At 48.5% G+C, this 18,812-nt stretch overlaps 1 protein-coding gene across 1 annotated transcript in view; it reads left to right on the plus strand.

Moving 5' to 3' along the window:
• LOC8032121 (ABC transporter G family member 20) overlaps positions 1 to 17,496 on the plus strand; it is a 68,774-nt gene extending 51,278 nt beyond the window's left edge. Inside the window, exons 4-8 of the mRNA XM_029972378.3 lie at positions 3,560 to 3,903; positions 12,246 to 12,361; positions 12,838 to 12,997; positions 14,508 to 14,771; positions 17,214 to 17,496. Of these exons, the coding sequence (XP_029828238.2) occupies positions 3,560 to 3,903; positions 12,246 to 12,361; positions 12,838 to 12,997; positions 14,508 to 14,771; positions 17,214 to 17,425 (1,096 nt within the window). The 3' untranslated portion in view covers positions 17,426 to 17,496. The remainder of the gene's footprint in view (positions 1 to 3,559; positions 3,904 to 12,245; positions 12,362 to 12,837; positions 12,998 to 14,507; positions 14,772 to 17,213) is intronic.
• The last annotated feature ends 1,316 nt before the right edge of the window (positions 17,497 to 18,812 follow it).

Consider the following 18,812-nt stretch of genomic DNA (forward strand, 5'->3'; position numbering starts at 1 on the left):
GGTCTAGGGTAACTGGGCAAAAGGTTACACTGCTCGGCAGGCGTATACAAGACAATACACATTAAGGAAGTACATACAGATACAGTAGCACATCAGCATTCAAAACAGCATATTTTGTATAGATACAATCATAAGTGTCATTTCTAACTCTTGGAAATTCTAAATAAATTATGTAATAAAACTCACAATCAATGAAAACACTACCTGGAAATATTTACTAGAGTGACGTTTTATACTGTTTTTGAAGCTATGTTTTAAAGCACAATCTAGAACAATTCCTTTAACGATTGGATGTTTAAGAAATCCGTTATTAAGTATGCTAATTGGTGATGTCGATATTTGTCCGAACCTACGGTATTCTTCAAGAGCCATGTCGAAGATTGCATTTTTTATTATTAGGAAGAAGTGCTTCAAAAACTCGGGATGGCTCACTAATTATTTCATTATATATATATGACCTGAAAGTTTGAGGAGGAATAGATTACTAATGGGTATGAAGACTTTAAAAAAGGACTGTGCTATGTAGTCAGTACGCCAAAAGTTTTCTATACAACGTACTGTTATTGTTTTTTGTTTTTTCAAAAGAAGCAGTTTATTAGTATTTGTTAGTCGTTGATCCCCAAATTAATAAGAAGTAATGGATATGAGAATGCACCAATGTATAGTACAACTTACGTTTTAACCAGCATGGAACCAGCAATCTAATTATGTTTAAAATATCAATAGATCTGGAGACTCTTGCATGAATTTTGTTTAGATGAGGTGTCCAGCTTAGATATTCCTCGAAAAGAACTCCAATTGAATATATAGACATTTACATGCTCGATCACAGAGTCTTGGAATTCTAAAATAATTTTAAAGTCAAGTTTAGTTCGTGGCTTAAAATCACATACTTTGTTTTCGTAACATTTAACTGAAGTTGAATACAGTCAACTTCAGTTAAATTTGCATTGCCCGTGTTAATTTTTGGGCGACATTAGCTGCATTAATGATCTGATTAATTTTCTGCGAATTATAAAGTCCTGTCGTCGGCGTATATTACGAATTTAGCCATCACGTCAATATTTACAATATCATTTACATCGAGTTTAAATAATTGCGGTCCCAAAATGCTCCCTTGAGGTACCCCGGTACGTATTGGTGGAGCTGTTGAGCAGGAACCATTCATATTTACAAACTGCCTACGGTGAGCCAAATATGATTCCATAATCGATAATGTCTGACCCCGGATTCCATAGAACTCAAGTTTCTGCAATAATATGTTATGGTTAAGCAGAGCTAATTGGGTAGAGCATTTATTTTTTTAAATCCAAAATTCGCGTTCGTGAGCATCTTATGTTTGTCACAAAATGCTGTCAAACGGGTGCACAACATTTTTCTTTCTAATCTTTTTGAAAATACTGGGCGAATGGACACCAGCATATGATTGCTCACAACATTTTTGTCCCCTTTCTTGCATCCTACCGAAACTTTAGCAGTTTTCACTTTTTTTAGGAAACGATTCATTGAGAATGCATCGATTAAAGACACGAGTCAAATGGTATGAAAGCAAGTCTGTTTCAAGGCTGCCAAATTCTCCATTACACCATCTATTTTCTTCTTCATCTATAACATATTTGATGGGTTTTATTTGAATACGATCCACCATACCTCGCCAAACCTCACTCATGAGGGCCCTCACTCACCCTCATCTTCACAGGTGAGGTGAGGGTGATAAGCTTCTGAACCAGGAAAATTTATGAGTGAGGGTGAGGCAGGACCGTGAGTGCATGAGGGGTGTCAGAGCCATGAGTGCGTGAACGTGGTGAGGGGCACGAGTGCGTGAGGGGTATGAGGGCCGTGAGTGCGTGAGGTGTGTGAGGGCCATGAGTGCGTGAAGGGCTTGAGGGCGGTGAGTGCGTGAGGCGGAGCAACCCTCGCAGCTATTTTGGTGCTGTTGGCGGGTAGTTCCCTAGCTTACCCTAGATCGACAAGAATTGCTCGAAACAAGAGAGCAACTCGGAGCAATTCGAAGACGTTTGAAGCGGCTGCATTCAATCGGGAACGCAATATTTTCACGTGATGCCTCGTGCTGGTGATGATGACTACAAAAGAATTGGTTCCGGAATCCGGTTTGAAAGTTATCGTTTTTGGAAATAAACTGTTTCAGAAAGATGCATTAGTATTCTCAACAAGATTTAAATGCATACAAACACGTTTATAGCGCGTAACTGTGTCTAAATAGTGCTAGAAAAATAAACTTCATGATCATGATGGCAAATCGCTGCAATTGGTTGCCGAGTGTGAACGCGGGCGGCCCGTGTTGGTGGTGTTCCGACGTCAAGTTTCTGGGCGAAATTGCCCCATCTGAAGCGGGCCTGAGTGGCGTGAGGGCCCTGAGTGCGTGAGGGCCGCGAGGGCGGTGAGTGGCGTGAGGGTCATGAGTGCGTGAAGGGCCATGAGGGCGGTGAGTGCGTGAGGGGCATGAGTGAGGGCCATGATTGCGTGAGGTTCAGTGAGAGTGAGTGAAGGTCTGAAGGATAGTGTGACTGTGAGGGTGAAGGTGAGTGAGGGGCTGAAAGTGAGTGTAGCTGTGAGGGTGAGTGAGGGGCTTAGGTGAGTGTGGCTGTGAGGGTGAGTGAGAGCAACCTCTGCCATCCACATCGCAGCTGTTGTTTCTTAGTCCCAAAAACACCGAAATTACTTCGCTTTTAGTTTCAGGGCCTCAAAATACAGTTAATGTTCCTAAATCCCATACCGATATAAGCATGAGTAATAGCAGTTGCATGATTAGTGACACTGGCAAAATAGTTAGTAAAGTCACTCGCAAGTCATTTTTTCTGGGCGGTTAAGGACAGAGTTTAATTCCTTCCACATTATATCAGTATGCCCGGTTGATAACAAAGACGATTCATTATAATACTTTTCCCAAGCTTTCCGCGGCTTTTTTTGTAAGCTGGTTTCTATATTTCATAAACGCTTTCTGCCAATTATAGTCTCGAGTTGACTGAGACGATGTCCTCCTCGTCTCGGTAATGTGCCGCCGATGCTCCGTTGCAGGGACTTATGCAATGTTGTCGTTTATTATTCGTTATTTCTTGACACGCTGCTGGTATTGATATGCTGATGTGCGGACGCCCTTTCCTTGGTCGTTGACGCGACTACTCTGACGCTTGGGCAAATTAACTCAGTTTATTTACCACCTCACGTTGTAGAGTGCCGTTTGCCCTGTCACCCACTCTCCTCCTCTGGTGGATGTAGCTCAAATCATCGTCGTGCAGTAAGCCTGGTTGAAGTTCTCTCTCGTCACCACACTCTGAAATTTCCAGCTCATCGCCCAGCTCACGTGCTAAACTCACACACCTCGCATTTTTCATTACTCCCAAACGCGCCTTGTTCTTTGCTCAGCAGCTATTTTCAGTCCCATGCCCACTGTTTTATGACAGGGGGACTTCACTTCGGTTAAGGTTGCCCGTGTAACTAGCGTATAGGTCTGTCGCGAACCCCCTTGGGGTCGCGACCCGGAGTTTTGGGATACACCGCCCTACCCCGCTTCCTGACCACCAGCCGTTCCCCGCAGGGTGCTCCTATTCACCTTCCTGGTACCCTCGATCCAAGTGATCCTGTTCTGCCTGTGCATCGGCTCCGACCCGTTCGAGCTGCAGATCGGTGTCGTGAACCTGGACTCGCACCCGATCCTCAGCGTGCCCTTCCTGCGCCGGCTGGACAACACCACGCTGAGCCAGCTCCACTTCCCGGACCTCGAGTCGGCCGTCGAGGCCGTGCGGAGCGGCCAGACCTGGGGCGTCATCGCCATCGGCGCCAACTTCTCGACGGCGCTGCAGTACCGCTTCCTGCTGGGCGTGGACGCCGACAACAAGACCATCGACGACAGCAGCATCAACGTTTACCTGGACATGACGAGTGAGTGACGCCCCCGGGGTGCTGCGCCCAGATTCGTAAAATACGCTTTCAGGCTCCTTCGCATGGGCGCTGCCATCTTGGAATCACGTGACACCGCCGCCCTAAGGTGGCTTCAACTCCGATCTAGGGAGGTTCTTGGGAGGGTGGGCGCAACTGCTAGATCGGGGATCACGGGATATTGACGCCATTTAATTGCTAAATTTTGCTGGGAGTCTACGGGGCAACGGGTCGTTTTATTTCCTAACTCAGGTCATAAAAGCCCCTTAAAATGTGCTTGAATAATTTACGCAAGGTATAAATGATAACTTTTCCACAGCCACCAATTTTGTTCCAGTAGGTTAAGTATTTTTTTAACGCGAAAAATGGTAAATTCCGCCATCTTGGACGCTGCTTCTTGTCTGGCAACCCTGCTTTTTCCTCTCGACGTTTGCGATTCCCTGAGCGAGAAGGAAGCGAGAAAGGCTACGCCAAGGCGTTCGTTGCTTGCAATGAGAGGCGAGAGGAGGAAAGGCACATGGGGCAACAGCGTTGAACAGGGCGGGCGTCTGCTCTCGTGCAGGCAACATTGGCGCATATCCTTTCCCGAATACTTTCCCTCAGGCGGCGCCACTAAATTGCAAACGCTCTCAAGGATTTGAGTTGCGCTCACCCTTACTATACTTCGTTTCAGCTTCGGTCCGAGCGCGGCCGATGTTATGAGCCGAAGGGCCAATCAAACAGCACAAAAAGCGCAGCGTCATAGCGCGCTCTCTGTGCTTGATAAGACTAGCCGGCGGAGGAGCACGCACAGAAATACGGCGAATAGCGGCTGGTCCTATCAACTGCAGAGAGCACGCCATGACGTTGTGCCTCCTTCGCTGTTTGATTGGCCGTTCGGCTCATAACATCGGCCGCGCTCGGACCGAAGCTGAAACGAAGTACAGACACCCTACCCTGATGCGCCTCCCCCCCCCCCCCCCCCCCCCCCCACCCCACGCCTTGGCGAAGGTGTTGGACTAGTTTATTGCTGTTCTCGGCCCCTTGTCCGCCGCACAACAGTGTTTTTGTTTGCAGGGATTATGCACTTCTGCTGTGTAGTGCCGCACGTCTGCCAAACACAACAATCTGGGGCGTCGTGCATTTTCAAAATGAACATTGTATTTGCCAGCAAAGGCAAAATGTGGGAAGAAACTTGGCCCAACGCGCTTTTTACGAACACGCCCGAGTGTAAAGGCAGTGCGCATGCGCAGAAACCACACCGGCGTGAGGTGAATAATCTACGGAGGCTGACCGTAAGAGGGTGCCACCGAAGCATTCCCGCGCTAATATCCACTATTGAACAAAAGCCATTAGAAACGCTGCCATTCTGGATGTTCGTTCGTTTGGCACGTGTTCTTTTTCGCTTGAGCGGCATGCACGCTCCGCTGGACTATTTTACCGACACTATGAACTGCTTCTTTGTGGAAAGAGTGGAATGGTTCCTATTAGACCGATCTCACCAAGCGAACTGCGCAGGCGCACACATTCCGGAAGTGGTGTCGCCGCCATGCAATTTGAAGTCATCGCATATCATCGATTGGAACACCCCGGTATCGGCTTGGGTTCTCCTGTCTTGTGTGTAGTTTGTGAGATTGTGCTGTTTGTGATGGCTTAATTTGTCAGCAAGCGCAACAAAAAAAACAGTTGCTGTCGTATTATCGCTTTAGAATCGCTTCGTCGTCCGCTACCACGTTTGAGTCGTTCGCGCGGTGGTCCCACTGAAGCCGCGGGAAAAACGACGACAATATTCAAGCACTCAGACTGCTCGAACGTGTCAATGAACTTGGAAACAAGTTAACATCTAGTTCAATGGCAAAAAACACGAAAACTCGAGGGACCATCGAATCGGGGTAGCACCGCGGAGCAGCATCGACTATGCCTATAGAAAAGGGTGTTGCGTAGTTCTCTGGCTTGTACTTAACGCTTTGTCAATAATGAAGTAAGAAGAGCTAAATAGAGTTTCTCGGGTAGCGATAGTTTTTTTTTTTTAAAGTCGTCTCACTCTGGCATAGAGCCTGCGAGACAAGGTACAGATGAACTGCGGGGAGAAGCCTGCACACAAACAAGAAATTATCCCCAGAAAGATCATGCCTGAAGCACCGTAAGAACTCGCACCTTTCAAAAAGAAGCAACCATGCCAGATACCCAAAACCGCTGTGTGAAGATGAGTTTTCGTGTACAATTTTATAAAACATATTTTGTTTGCGCAAACGAGCAGTCGCTCGACGATGGAAGCTTTTTTTCTGCGATCTCGATTGGTGTTAATGCAGAACTGGCCATTAACGCCAGCAAAAATCAAGTTGTGGCATAAGAGACCACCACAAGGTTGGTGAGGTTCTTCTGCCTTTTTGGCGGTAAGCGTTGAACTTCTAAATTGCATTATGCGGTGTTTTCACTTTTTTTTTTTAAAGAAGCTTGTTTTCGAAAAAGTTGGTTTCATTTCAAGCGATGCATATCGGGAATTTATTTTTGTTTTTACTGAATACTCTAATATGTTGATGCTTAGTTGTGCTTGAAACATGTCGTCCCTATAACAGTTGTAACCACCAAAGTATATGGAGAAAAAATACGTATTAAAAGCAGCCGACGCAAAGCAGTGCGAAGGTCCCGATTGAAATGGACTCCTACGGAGCGAGAGCTCGGGAATATTTCAATTGAAGTCTTCGGCACACCCTACTATGTCTGTTAGAGAAAGCGCAGTGGGATGGATATATTGTCACGAATGAAGGTGACGAGAAGCCAAACAGTGAACTGAAGGATACAGGTTTAATAGGCGAACTTGTGCCAACCAAAAATAAGTAACGAAAGAGCGTCGAGGCAGCAGAAAAGCGGGCGGCGATTCGGCGGCACTACAGAGCGCTAGCGAGACTGACTCGACAAGGTCGCGGGCAGCTGCTTATCTACCGAGTGTCACTATCTCGAAAGTTCGGCAAAGAAAGTTCGAGCGTCGAGCGCTCGGGGCGAGGATGAACTGGCACTTTCGAGAATAACAAAGCAGAGGGAAAGTTACGTCTGGTGCGAGATTGTACGCGAATCCTCTAGAAGTCCGTGACCGAGCGCTTCTTTAACGACCTTGCGGGCGGCAATATATCATAAAGCAAATCGCAGTTCGGTTCGGCTCGGTTTACCTTTCTTAGCCCCTCTTGTCGGAGGCTGCTTTCTTTCGGGCAGTAAAAAATCCCATGCCTTTTGGCCTAATGTTATCATCGTAACACCCTGGCACACAACAGGTAAAGCTACCTATTGAAAAGCGTGTGTAAACACTAGAAATTTTCCAAACATCGGGCATACGACGTGTGCACTGATGCGGCCGGAAAACCGGGGAGAACAACAGGTACCAGAATGTACCGAGAAAAGTGGTGACGTCGCGCAATCAACTTTTTTTGGGCGACGTTTTCAAGTGCTTCGAGAATTCGCCGGGCTGACAAACGCACGGAAGGTGCATCTTTCAGCAATAAATCCTGGAAGTGCCCTGTGTGCGCGAGCTCTGTTACAAACGAAGGCAGTCTGCTCTGCTAGGCTCTCATGGCTCTGCTTCTGTCTGTACTTGCGCGTGCGCATACCGTTTGGCGTTTTTTTTTTTTTTCTTCTTTTTTTTTTTTGAGAAAGAGTTGGCAATTAAGAGGTCCGTTCGATTCGCCTGAACTGGCTGAACTAGTTTAGCAGTGCAGGAACTGGTGCATTCGACTCAACCGGAAGTTGCCCGGCCGCTGCACTGGCGCGTTCGATGAATCCCAGTTCTGAACGAGTTCAGACCCAGTTCCTCAAAATCTTGCACCGGCTCCAGAGTCAGTTCAGCGTCCGTGCAGAAGCAGATGACAAGAGCATACGGCGATAGCAGACGACACTCCTCGTCCGTCTCTGCTCGCGGTGCCATTTTTCGCAGCTCTTGCTCAAATGTCTGCGATGGTTAACAATAACGCCGATAAGGACGTTGCATTTCCTCCCAGTTATGATAATAACGTACCCGCGGTGGACGCGGAATTGAGATCATAAGGAATTTGATTGATTATGATATTCTGAAAGCGTTTTAGGCACCTGCTCGTGTAGGTTTGGCTCCCTGTGGTAAGTGTTGAAATACTGGATCACGTAAATTGTTTGTTTTTGATGTTATGTGGGGATGCACAGTGTTGATATTCTTCCTTACCGACACGGGAAAGGTATTGCACTCTTGATAGTCCCCACCTTCAGTTAAAAAGGTATTGCACTCTTGATAGTCCCCGCCTTCAGTTGTTCTTGGATGCGTACTGACGACACCGATACATTGCAGAGGTCTGGGATTTAGTACATTGGCCCTCGCATGCCCTGGACGCCCTCTAACGTGCCTGGGAAAAACGACGCCGAGAATCGGCATTGGCTTGGTATATCCATGCAGTTCTTTCTTGAGAATCAGCATAAACGCTTTAGCGTGACGCCAAAGTTACGGTCGATAACTGTATTGGCCAAAACGCTATCGTCAGGCCTTCGTCTTCGAGGTGACCACTATCGACCGCGCGCTGCCGCCAGTGACTCCCGACGCAAAATCATCCCGATGCCGCGAACATATCGTAGAAATGCGAGACTCGAGAGACTAGGAATGAATCTACTGTTGCTAAATGAATGTGAAGGACACGAACGCTTATGGAAATGAGAGGAACCGAACGGCCGTTAAAAATTTAGACAGAAACGCATTTCGTGCAGAAAACGTTTTTAGTACACGCGAATAAAAAAATAATCTCAGAAAGGGTTCCGGTATTATACTTTAAAACTAAGGAAACACGAATTGTCTCATCAACCCACGAACAAATAAATATAGCATACAACTTGGCGTTTAGAAACAGGAGCCAACAGATGCAGACGACACTCTGCGCTTCCGCTCGGAAAGCCGATCACAGCGCCAGTCCTAGCGCGGCGGCTGCACTGGATCTGCGCCGCCGCTGCACGACTCCTGCACTCCTCTGAACTCGGACAGAACTAGTTCGAAACTTTCTGTCCAAATCGAACAGACCTAAGGTGTGGGAAGCCACGTGCTCTCGCAGCAGTATAGGGCTGGGGAACTATGGAAACTACTTTGTTAGTTAGCAGCATAGTTCGGCAGCAACAAACTAACCTGAGTGTACACACTCGCATATGATTCTCGGTAATACAGTGTTTTTTGTTGTTGTGGTTTTCTTGTGTGTGTCGACACTTTGCAGCAGCTGTGCATGAGCCCCACCATAACCGACTTTCAGTTCTAGTTTCGTCTTATTTTGATCACTTCGCTCCATCATTACCACAACAGGACAGGTTATTGCCATTTTCGATTCTACTGTATCCTTCTCCCCAGCCTTGGCCTTCGTGGAGGCTTGTCAAAGCCCGCATCAGTGGCTTGGAATCTCAGTAAGACACGAGAGTCCACTGGCGGCTAGAATCCGGCGCGTGTGCAAAAGCGTCTACCGAGTCCAGGGAACTTATACTTCCACCTCCTTCATTTTTCAATATTTTGTTTCATATCTGGGTTAACTATATGTATATTGTCCCGTGGAGAAATTAGACTATCTCGTGGTTTTCCTCTGGAGCTGGGACTCGAGAGAGTTTACACATCAAAACGTTATCATAGACTCATTCGATAGAAGTGCCGAGTCATTTGCTCGAGTACAAAGAGGGTTCAACGCGCCAGCTTCCACAATATTTATGCCTGTTCACACATTCAGCGGAGCGCTAAGTTAGCGCTACGTGAGCACTCCAAGGAGCGCTCGTGTGGCGCTTCATAGCACGTGACATAGGCAGCCGGCAACGGCCAGGCGGCGCCAGCAGGGTGAGAGCGCACGGTTATACCCTATCTCGTTGTAACTTGGCCAACGGCGAACGATAAGCCCCACATTGCGTGCTGAAGGCTTCGAAATGCGCGACGTATACGAGCGCAACGCACACATATTGGAGCGTGACGCAGCGAAAAGCCTGATACTTCTTCGAAGTTGAGGCGCGCTCCGGCGATACGCAGTCACGTTTCGATTGGCCCGCCAGGACCGTAGCTTCCGCTCTACTGGCACGTTACGCGATCACGGCTTCCTGGGATACCCAGTATTTCTTGCTTCGGACACTAGGCTCAGCGGCGCCACCAGAGTAATAGCTCACGTTTGAACAATGCAGCCGCCACTCCCAGGGCTACCCAATATTTCTTGCTTCAGTCGCTAGATGGCGCCAAACCAAACAGCATTGCAGGTTGCCTATAGTTCTAATATAGCGCGCGATTAGCGCTTCAGTAGCGCGCGATTAGCGCTTCAGTAGCGCTTTGTTAGCGCGTCAGTAGTGCCTTGTTAGCGCTTTTTGTAGCGCGGTTACTGCTACGGATTAGCGCGTGCACTGCGGTCCCGGTTCCTTTCGTTGGGTGCATTAGCAGCACTATGGCGGACATGTGGTACGCTGAAATAGAAATGAAATGTTCTTACATACGCAATTAGTGCATATGTGTGTAGACGGAAGATCCTTCTGGGTGCGCGAAATCTTTCGCCGCCTGATTACCGACGGGTACCTGGCGAACCTTGTTCCCAGGCTGAGGGACGAGAGTTTTTTCGAAGGTAATTATTTTTTTACCTACGCGTCTTTGAAACCAGGCTCACGAATGTTGAACAGAAATCGACGTGGTCGTACCCAATCAATTAGTCGCTCAAAATGTATGATTATGGATCATCTGCCCGACCGTTTGCTTGGAGCACGGGTCATTTACTTCCTCTTTTTTCACTACCAAAGGAAAAGCAACGGAATCGCCGTGTACGCGCTGTTCTGCAGCAGCAAGCACAGCACAAGGAGCGTGAGTGCGCTAACAGAGCGCTGCTAAAGCGCTAACCGAGCGCTACGTCACGCGCTAGAAAGCGCCACATGAGCGCTCCTCCGAGCGCTCACGTAGCGCTAACTTAGCGCTCCGCCGTATGTGTGAACCGGCCTTTATGGCCGGTTCTCACATGCGGCGAAGCGCTGATGTAGCGCTGCTCACGTGTCTTCAGCTACTTGTCGTCTGCCATGAGCAACAGTGTTGACGGTGCACTACAAAGGAAACAGGCCTTTAGTCTGCCTGAGGAATTGCAGCTGCGCGGCCAAAGATCAAGGGCCTAAGTTCCAGTGTGAACTTGCAATCATCAACGCTGCCTTTCATTAACAAAACATAGAGCGCAAGTTTTACATACAGAGCGCGACACAGTTAGAACGAACGAGCCATTGCCGGTTTTTCTTTCATATTTTTAACTAAAATATCATCAGCCATTGCACTCTGTGAAGGTGGAGGACCAGCGAAGCTGTTTAGCACACGACACAGACTTTCCCCGAAGAACCGGAAGAAACTAGACACGCGCGACAAGACCACCACCCCGGGAGAGCGGAAGGAAAGGAAACTAGGCAGGCAACCGCTTGGAACGACGACAAAGAGGCGGCGGTGCGAGCGTAGACATGGCCGACGCGGATCGCACAGCGGCAAATCTTTGAGAAACCTTTATTGTCTACCCAAGAGTCTGCTGATCTCAAAAATGGTGCCTATTGATGACTAATCTAGTGAATAAACCTACTGCTAAGTTACCCAAGCGTCAAGGGCCGTGTTCCAAATCTTACCCAAATGGATCCGAGTTACTCCCGCGGGTCGTGTCACGTGACAACACAGACTGAAAAACGCTGGACGCGGGTAGGCTTTAGAACGCCAAGGTGCAAAACCTCACCCTGGAGTAGGATCGAGTAAATTTTGGAACACGGCCAAGGAGACTGCAGGAAATGGTGTTCCACGCGCCGCACGTGCCGGCGTGTGCAGCAGTAACTGTTTTCTAAAGCAAAAGCCTAAAACAAATGGCATTTTGCACGCGCGTTCGTCCACGCTTTATTTTGGTTATTTACTTCGAATCTTTCATTCGGGGAAGGCGTGCGCGTGCGGCGCGTGCGGCGGTGCAAGCGTAGAGTTTTTGGTCACGGACACGAGAAATCGACGGAACAATAGCCATAAACAACTTCGCTGTAAAAGCACATCAAACCAACTGTTGGGGTACGTCTTCCTTGCACTGAGTAACAGGTGGGGCGCTAACATTCGTTCATGTCTCTATAAGCTGCCTGTTTGTTGATATTCTGACTGCTCTATAGTCTGTTCGCCCCTAACCGCCTCCCTTTCATCACCGGACACGGGCGGGACTGTGATAACGGGGCCAAAGATATACGTACGACTGGTCCAAAGAGAGCGTTGCACCACACTGTCGGCTCAGGGGCGAACAGAGTGGTTATGCCACTCGAAGTACGTCCGTCACATGCTGCCTGTCATATATGTGTCCATCCATTGGTGAACTTTGTATATCTACTAATTATGATGGCGTGACCTCTTCGTTTCGCAGATCAGCAGATTGGCTACACGGTGCAGAAGACCATATTCGAGGCCTTCGCGTCATTTTCGGAGGACATCTTGAAGCGGATGCACAAGAATCCAGCCCTCGCTCAGCTGCCCGTGGTGGTACGTACTCAGCAAGGGGATAAAGATGGGGGCGGAACGCGGCAAACCGCGAGAGCTGAGAACGTAGATGCTACGCGTGTTTCTATTGTCGAGACACGTAGAGGTTATACAATACACGATGCCAGCATTTTTTTTAAATTATAAAAAAATTAAAAAGAAAAACAAGGTACTGACCTTGCAGGTGATCATTTGTGGGTTTCTTGTGCTCATGAAGACCTTGCCAGCAATCTGTGGAGTGATCTGGACCCGCCGGGACCACACACGCCTGCCTCTGTACCGCCGTTCTGAGGAAGTCGAAATGTATGGAGCGATAGCGTAATCTCCTCTAGATGTACGATAGAAAGTCTATGGCAGTTAGTAGCGAGCATTGGCATCTGTAAAGATGACAGACTCGGTCCTTCTAGATATGTTATATGAACTTTATGGTACTTAGCCGCAAACATTGACGCCTGTCTTCCTTGAACTTGTTTGGACAGATCAAGGCCCCAATCTACGGCGTCGGCAAGCCAAGTTTCACCGAGTTCATGGCGCCGGGCATCATCATCAGCATCACGTACATCATGGCCGTCGGCTTGACGGCCATCTCCATTGTCTCTGAACAAAAGGAGGGGCTCCTCGAACGGAGCTGGGTCGCTGGTGAGTGCTCGGGGCGTTTTGGCGGCTTTGAGAGAGCCTCTACAAATAAAAGATCTAACGCTCTTTCAGCCGTTCTCTTTGCAACCATTTCTCTAGCTAAAAGCATTACCGTATTTTCCGGGCTGTATTCCATATCCGTCCGGTGCATGGGTCGGCAAAAACAAATTTCGACTGAACATTAAAAACAATGGTTGCATGCTTAGTCATTTTGTAAAAGGCGTTTGAATGCCGTAATCTTATAGGGTGGGCGGTGCTCTTAGTTCGGGTGGTGCCTAGGGCAGCGTTTTGTATGTGCAAATATTATTTCACACAAATGTGTCTTGTTGACGCTGAACGCGCTTCCCTTCAACACCACCCGGATACAAACCGTTTACGTTGAGTTTTCTAAAGCTCTAAGAGAGGATGCGCGCTTTTCTGCCCTTTCCACTCTTTGTTCCACGCGCTCTTACTACACAACCTATCGCAGCTCCTCCTCTATGCCCTCCTTTCCGCCCCTCTCCGCTCCGCGCGCTTTCTCACACCACCTGCCCCTGCTCTTCCCGTTTCTGCGGGAAGAGCAGGGGCAGCGCACTTCACTTCTACTCTGGTGACCGGGGTTCGATCCCTGACACCGTTTGCAGTTTTCTTTTTCTTTCATGATTGTTTAGAGGTTACGGACTGACCAACCTACACATTTCGTGCTAAGGTTGGTTGGCCCTGTAAAGCTGCCGCTTTCAAAAAGATTTCTTATTCTGCACCCAACGTGTATGGACCACACGTGGCGTAAATTCCGCACGAAAGACTACTAGCGAGGCTCCTTTTTCCAACCTTCCCACATATCATGTGGTTGTGCAAAGGGCAAGTGGTGTGAAAAGAGATAGCGATGCGCCGCTGTCACTCCCCCCTAATCACGTGGGGTTTTCGCGTACGAACACATATACTCGTTTTCTCCCCAAGAATTGTAGTAAAAAAAGTCCGGCTCCCGGCGGAGAATTACTAATTTCCAATTGTATGTAGAGAATTATGATATATGTAGGTGCATCTTAGGTAAGATATATGTTGTCTTACCAAGACGTCGACGTTCTGAACGCAAAAATAATCATCTCTTCCTCCGACCACCAAATCTTCGAAGAACTATTTCGCACGCCGTTCAAACAATGCGCAAAACTTCCTTCTTTCTTGATGTGAAAAGGAGTATAGATAAGACAGCCTTCTAGCTGAAGTTTTCTGTGTCACTACAAAAGTGGGACACGAGTGCAGCGTTAGCGTTCTGACTCGTGTTCAAAAAGTGAGGACACATGTCTCAACGATGAAGCCGTAGTCGTGTCAAATATTTGCCTTACGGTTTTTTTTTTTTTTTTTTTTTTTTACAGCTTTTAGGCTGTCCTATTTAGGAGGTGTTGGTACAAACGGTGCCTGACTTCACTGTAAAAGGGGCCACTAGCAGCTATCCACTGCAAAAACTAACAAGCCCTTGCAGAACGCGCTGGAGATATAGGTAACCGCATCTGCTCTTGTGGTGTCTTTACAGGCGTGCGGCCGTTCGAGGTAATTCTGTCGCACGTGGTGTGTCAGTTCCTGGTCATGTTCGTGCAAGTGGCCGGCTTGCTCGTCTTCACGTTCATCGTGTTCGAGATCCCGTCCCGGGGCCCCTTCGTGTGGGTGGTGCTGCTCACGCTGCTCCAGGGCTGCTGCGGCATGATCTACGGCCTGGTCATCTCGTCCATGTGCGTCGAGGAAAACTCGGCCATCATGCTCGCCCTAGGCTCCTTCTACCCCAACCTCCTGCTCAGCGGTCAGTGGCCACTGCCCACTCGGGTCTGCGAATTTTAGACGATCCTCCGGGTTGGACTACGGTACCCAGAACGCATCCCCGACTGGCGTGTTTAGCGCCCTATTCCGCCCATGCACGTTGAAAGTGGTCCCAAAGTTGCAGCTAATGACGTCAGAAAAGCCGGAATGTCGTGCTGTCGGATGTCGCGATCCTGGCGGTTGGTCGTAGAAATCTTTGCAAAAAGCACGAAAGAACGAGAATGGCGCTGTCTTTGCGGCATCCCAACTCCTGGCTACCGAAGCTTCCGTGGTCTGTTACGCTGGACAGCGAACTGCAGCAGAACAGGCGTCTGCCACATCCACCACCGCTGCTGTTACTCCGGCAGGATCGCGGCAGCAACAGCACGACACTTTTATGACGTCATGAGGCGGAAATCGAGGGACGCGGTAAATACTCCGGTCTGAGGCGCTTTCAAGGCACCGTGGTTTGACTAAATTAGACTGGACGTTCACTGAACCTTCGGACGTTTAGCAAAATATACCGAAACGTTGGATGAATATATGCATGGTGTTCCTTTTGAATCCGGCGGTAACTTATGCCACCTAGCCAAATAGCATTCTTATTGTTAGATTAAGCTATGTGTAAGTCAATTTTTATCCCTCTCGCTTAATTTTAGTCATCATTCCTCTAATTTTCTTTTGCTAAGCTCGACTCGAAAACGTTTCGTTTCACCGTTCTCACGGAATTCCAGGGCCCTGAGAAAGTCAGCCTGTTGGTGCATTCCATAGTGGCGTGCACTGGCGTTTCCATTCCCTCCCAGCGTATAGTATGACCCCTTCCCGGAGTGCGCGCCATCTATAAACCAACGCGCGGTTATGACGTCACGCCGCTCCGGTGGCGCTGACGTCATAACCGCGCGTGCACTGCCCACACCTGGTGTAAGCGAACTCGCGCTTGTTCGTAAACATCGTGTTATCTTGTAGTTAATGACGGGATGAGAACGGCAGGGTGGTCTTTCCGTTGTCCCGTCTCCAACGCGAGCTTTCTGCTTCCGATAACGCTTCGGCATCTCGTGGGCTTGGAACTTGCACACGTAAGGAAAGCAACGGCCAAAAGGCTGAAAGGCCAAGCTTACGCCGTGCAGAAAGCACGATGGAAGATAGGAATCAACGCGTCCTTAACTGTCAAGGTCGACAGTCTGACATTCCTCTTATCTTTGTTAATGAATGTCGGATTAATCATACTCAAGTCGTTATGGTAAGTGTTTGGAAAACCGTGGAAGGCCGATCACAGGCTCGCGTTTTGGTCGCACACAGTCGCCAATAGTAGCCGTGCACCATTTATCCGAGTCTGCCGCGTTGTTTGATGATGTGCTCTCTGTGTATTTGGGACACAAAGCTGCGTCGGCGCTCGGCAATGATTTGGATACTATTTTACAGTGTAATACCGCCACCCTAAACTGCTATTTTTTTTATATATATATATATATATATATTTAGTCTAAGAATTTTGTGGAAAGAGTTGGGAGATCATTAGGAGTTCGGAATCATTAGGAGTTCGGAATCTTGACGTCCTGCAACTAAAAAAAAAAGGCGATTGACCGAAGAAACGTGCCACAGGACAAGCGCTGGACTGGGTGCCTTCTCTCGGTTCACTTTTGTTTGACGAAGTTACAAAGTTTTTGCAGAACCAACTGCATGGTCTATTCGTGCATACAAATTCAATGAGAAATGTTGCGCGACAAAAGTAATGTCACTTTCAATCGATGATTTCGTGAAATCCATCGCGTGACAAAATGACACGCCTGTGCCACACAACTCGGATCATGGGCACTTTTGGTTAACATTTTGCAGGCGTTTTCGAAATCCACGTGACCTGGCTCCCAATCCGCAATGTGGCATCTTTTCGTCAAGGGTGTTCCACTTGAAATGCCTGGACGGATAGAGGGTCGTTTGTAGACTAAGACTTGTAGCATATAGACAAAAATTTCTTCACCGCATTGGCCAGGCCACAAGGCCAGAGTGCCTAAGTTGTGCTCTAATTGAAACAATTGCTTTGCAATGGTGCTGTCTACAATATAAAAAGAAACAAGTTCAAAAGCATGCATGCATGCGTCAAAACCCGGCACCTCTTTGTGACAAAGGTTCTTGGTGTTTGGGATGAGTCACGCAATGGAGCAACAACCACAGAAGCTCTTGTTTTCTAAAGGAAACACACCTGGAGTTCTATCTGTAGAAAATAAACCTCAGTGTTCGTACCTAGTGCCGTATCTCTACTGTCCTACACTTGTAACTTTTTCGCATTTCACCCCTCCTTTAATTTCCCTTGCCACAGAGTTGTCAACCGGGACAATTATCCAGGTTGAATAAAGTAAACATCTCTGGCTTCCTCTTCTCTCCTGTTCGTACTTACTTCCCTGGTTAGAGCAATTTCCTAACGGGTCTTTCTCTGTGGCTATCACAGGGGTGGTGTGGCCGACACAGGCGATGCCGTACTACATGCGCTACCTGAGCTACGGCCTGCCGCAGACCATCCCGACCGAGTCCCTACGCTGCATCCTGTCCAGAGGCTGGGGCATCACGCACACCGAGGTCTGGCTAGGCTTCGTGGTCTCGGGCGCCTGGTGCGCCATCTTCCTGCTCTTCGCGGCTGTCGCCTTCCGCCTGCGGAACTAGGCGCCGCCCCCCTCCGCTCTGTACATACCACCCCCTCTCTCACTGCTATTAAACCTCGCTCCACAACCGCATATCTGCTTTTACGTCTTCGTGAAAAAGTATTTGTCTGCCAAAGTCATGTATACTGGGTTTGATCCACGCCTCTGCCCGGCCCCAGGGTGTTGAAATAGTCCCAATATGGAACAAAATGGTGAGTTGGGCCAATTGGTTCATAATGGGAAAAGACAAGCGCCGAAAGACTGGGACAAGGTAAGAAGACGACGACACAAGGCGTGTCGTCGTCTTCTTACCTTGTCCTAGTCTTTCGGCGCTTGTCTTGTCCCAATATGGCTTTTAAAGGCCGCTCCAAGCCAAGTGGCAAAACGGGTCCCGAAGAAATTTGGGAGAGAGTGATGGCGTCAACGAGATGTCTTGCGGCTCCAAAGTTTTGCGGTCAACGGCGTCACGGGTGCAAAGTTGAAAATAGTGTTTCCGGGGCTCGGGCCATCAGCGTCTCACCGTTTCTAAATATTGTCTTTCGGAGTTTTGTCCACACTACGGACACTACATGTGCAGACTTATGCTGCAGTTGTACGGACGTTGTCGAATGCCGTAGACATCAAAACGTAGAGAAGAGTGCGTTGCAGACAACACTTGCGCTTGGCATACGCCCGCCCCAATCCCGCCCGTCGTTGCGTTCAGGATCACGTGACATCTCGTACCACGTGATAGCCATGTTTATGACGGCCCGGGGTCAATGTTGCTGGGCAGAGCCGAAGTTTTCGTTTCGATTTCTGCTCTTGTTTGAAATTAGATTTAAAGATATGTGTCCCATTTTTCCCGAAGCAAATGACGTAGTGTCTTTTAGCATAACTTTTTAAAATGCGAAATCACTCATTTTCCCGAAATCTTCGGAATTGAGCGGAGTTGCCCTTTCAAGTCTACTATATTCGCGACGAATTCAAGTGACGTACGTGGACATCGCCCGTTTCTTCGTTGATTTCTTTGCTGCCATCTTGTTTTGAAAGCCACCGACGTCACGTTAGCGTCGCGCCGCGATTTGTTGCCGCTTCGTGATTGGGAGAAATCGGTCGCGAAGCGGTTGGCAAAAAAACTCCCTAACCGCTCGATTTCACCCGCTTTGCGATTGAGAACGCGCGGATCCGCTTCACGGTTGCGGATCCGCTTCCCGTTTGAACGCGCCATTAGAGGCCGACCTGCAAAATATTTTTCAACCAGGGAAAAATCCTCCTCGCCACCCTTCCCTTTCCCCTCTCAACAACTTCTAACTTGACGGCGGGGTTACTCCTTTTGTGGCTGCATCTCGGGAGCTGGAAGAGATGGGATAAGCACCGGGCCTATCCGGCTCCAAGATGCAGTAACAAAAGGAATCCCACCGCCGTCAAGA

Source organism: Ixodes scapularis, unplaced genomic scaffold (genome assembly GCF_016920785.2).
Source record: "Ixodes scapularis isolate PalLabHiFi unplaced genomic scaffold, ASM1692078v2 PGA_scaffold8__174_contigs__length_109621045, whole genome shotgun sequence".
NCBI lineage: Eukaryota > Metazoa > Arthropoda > Arachnida > Ixodida > Ixodidae > Ixodes > Ixodes scapularis.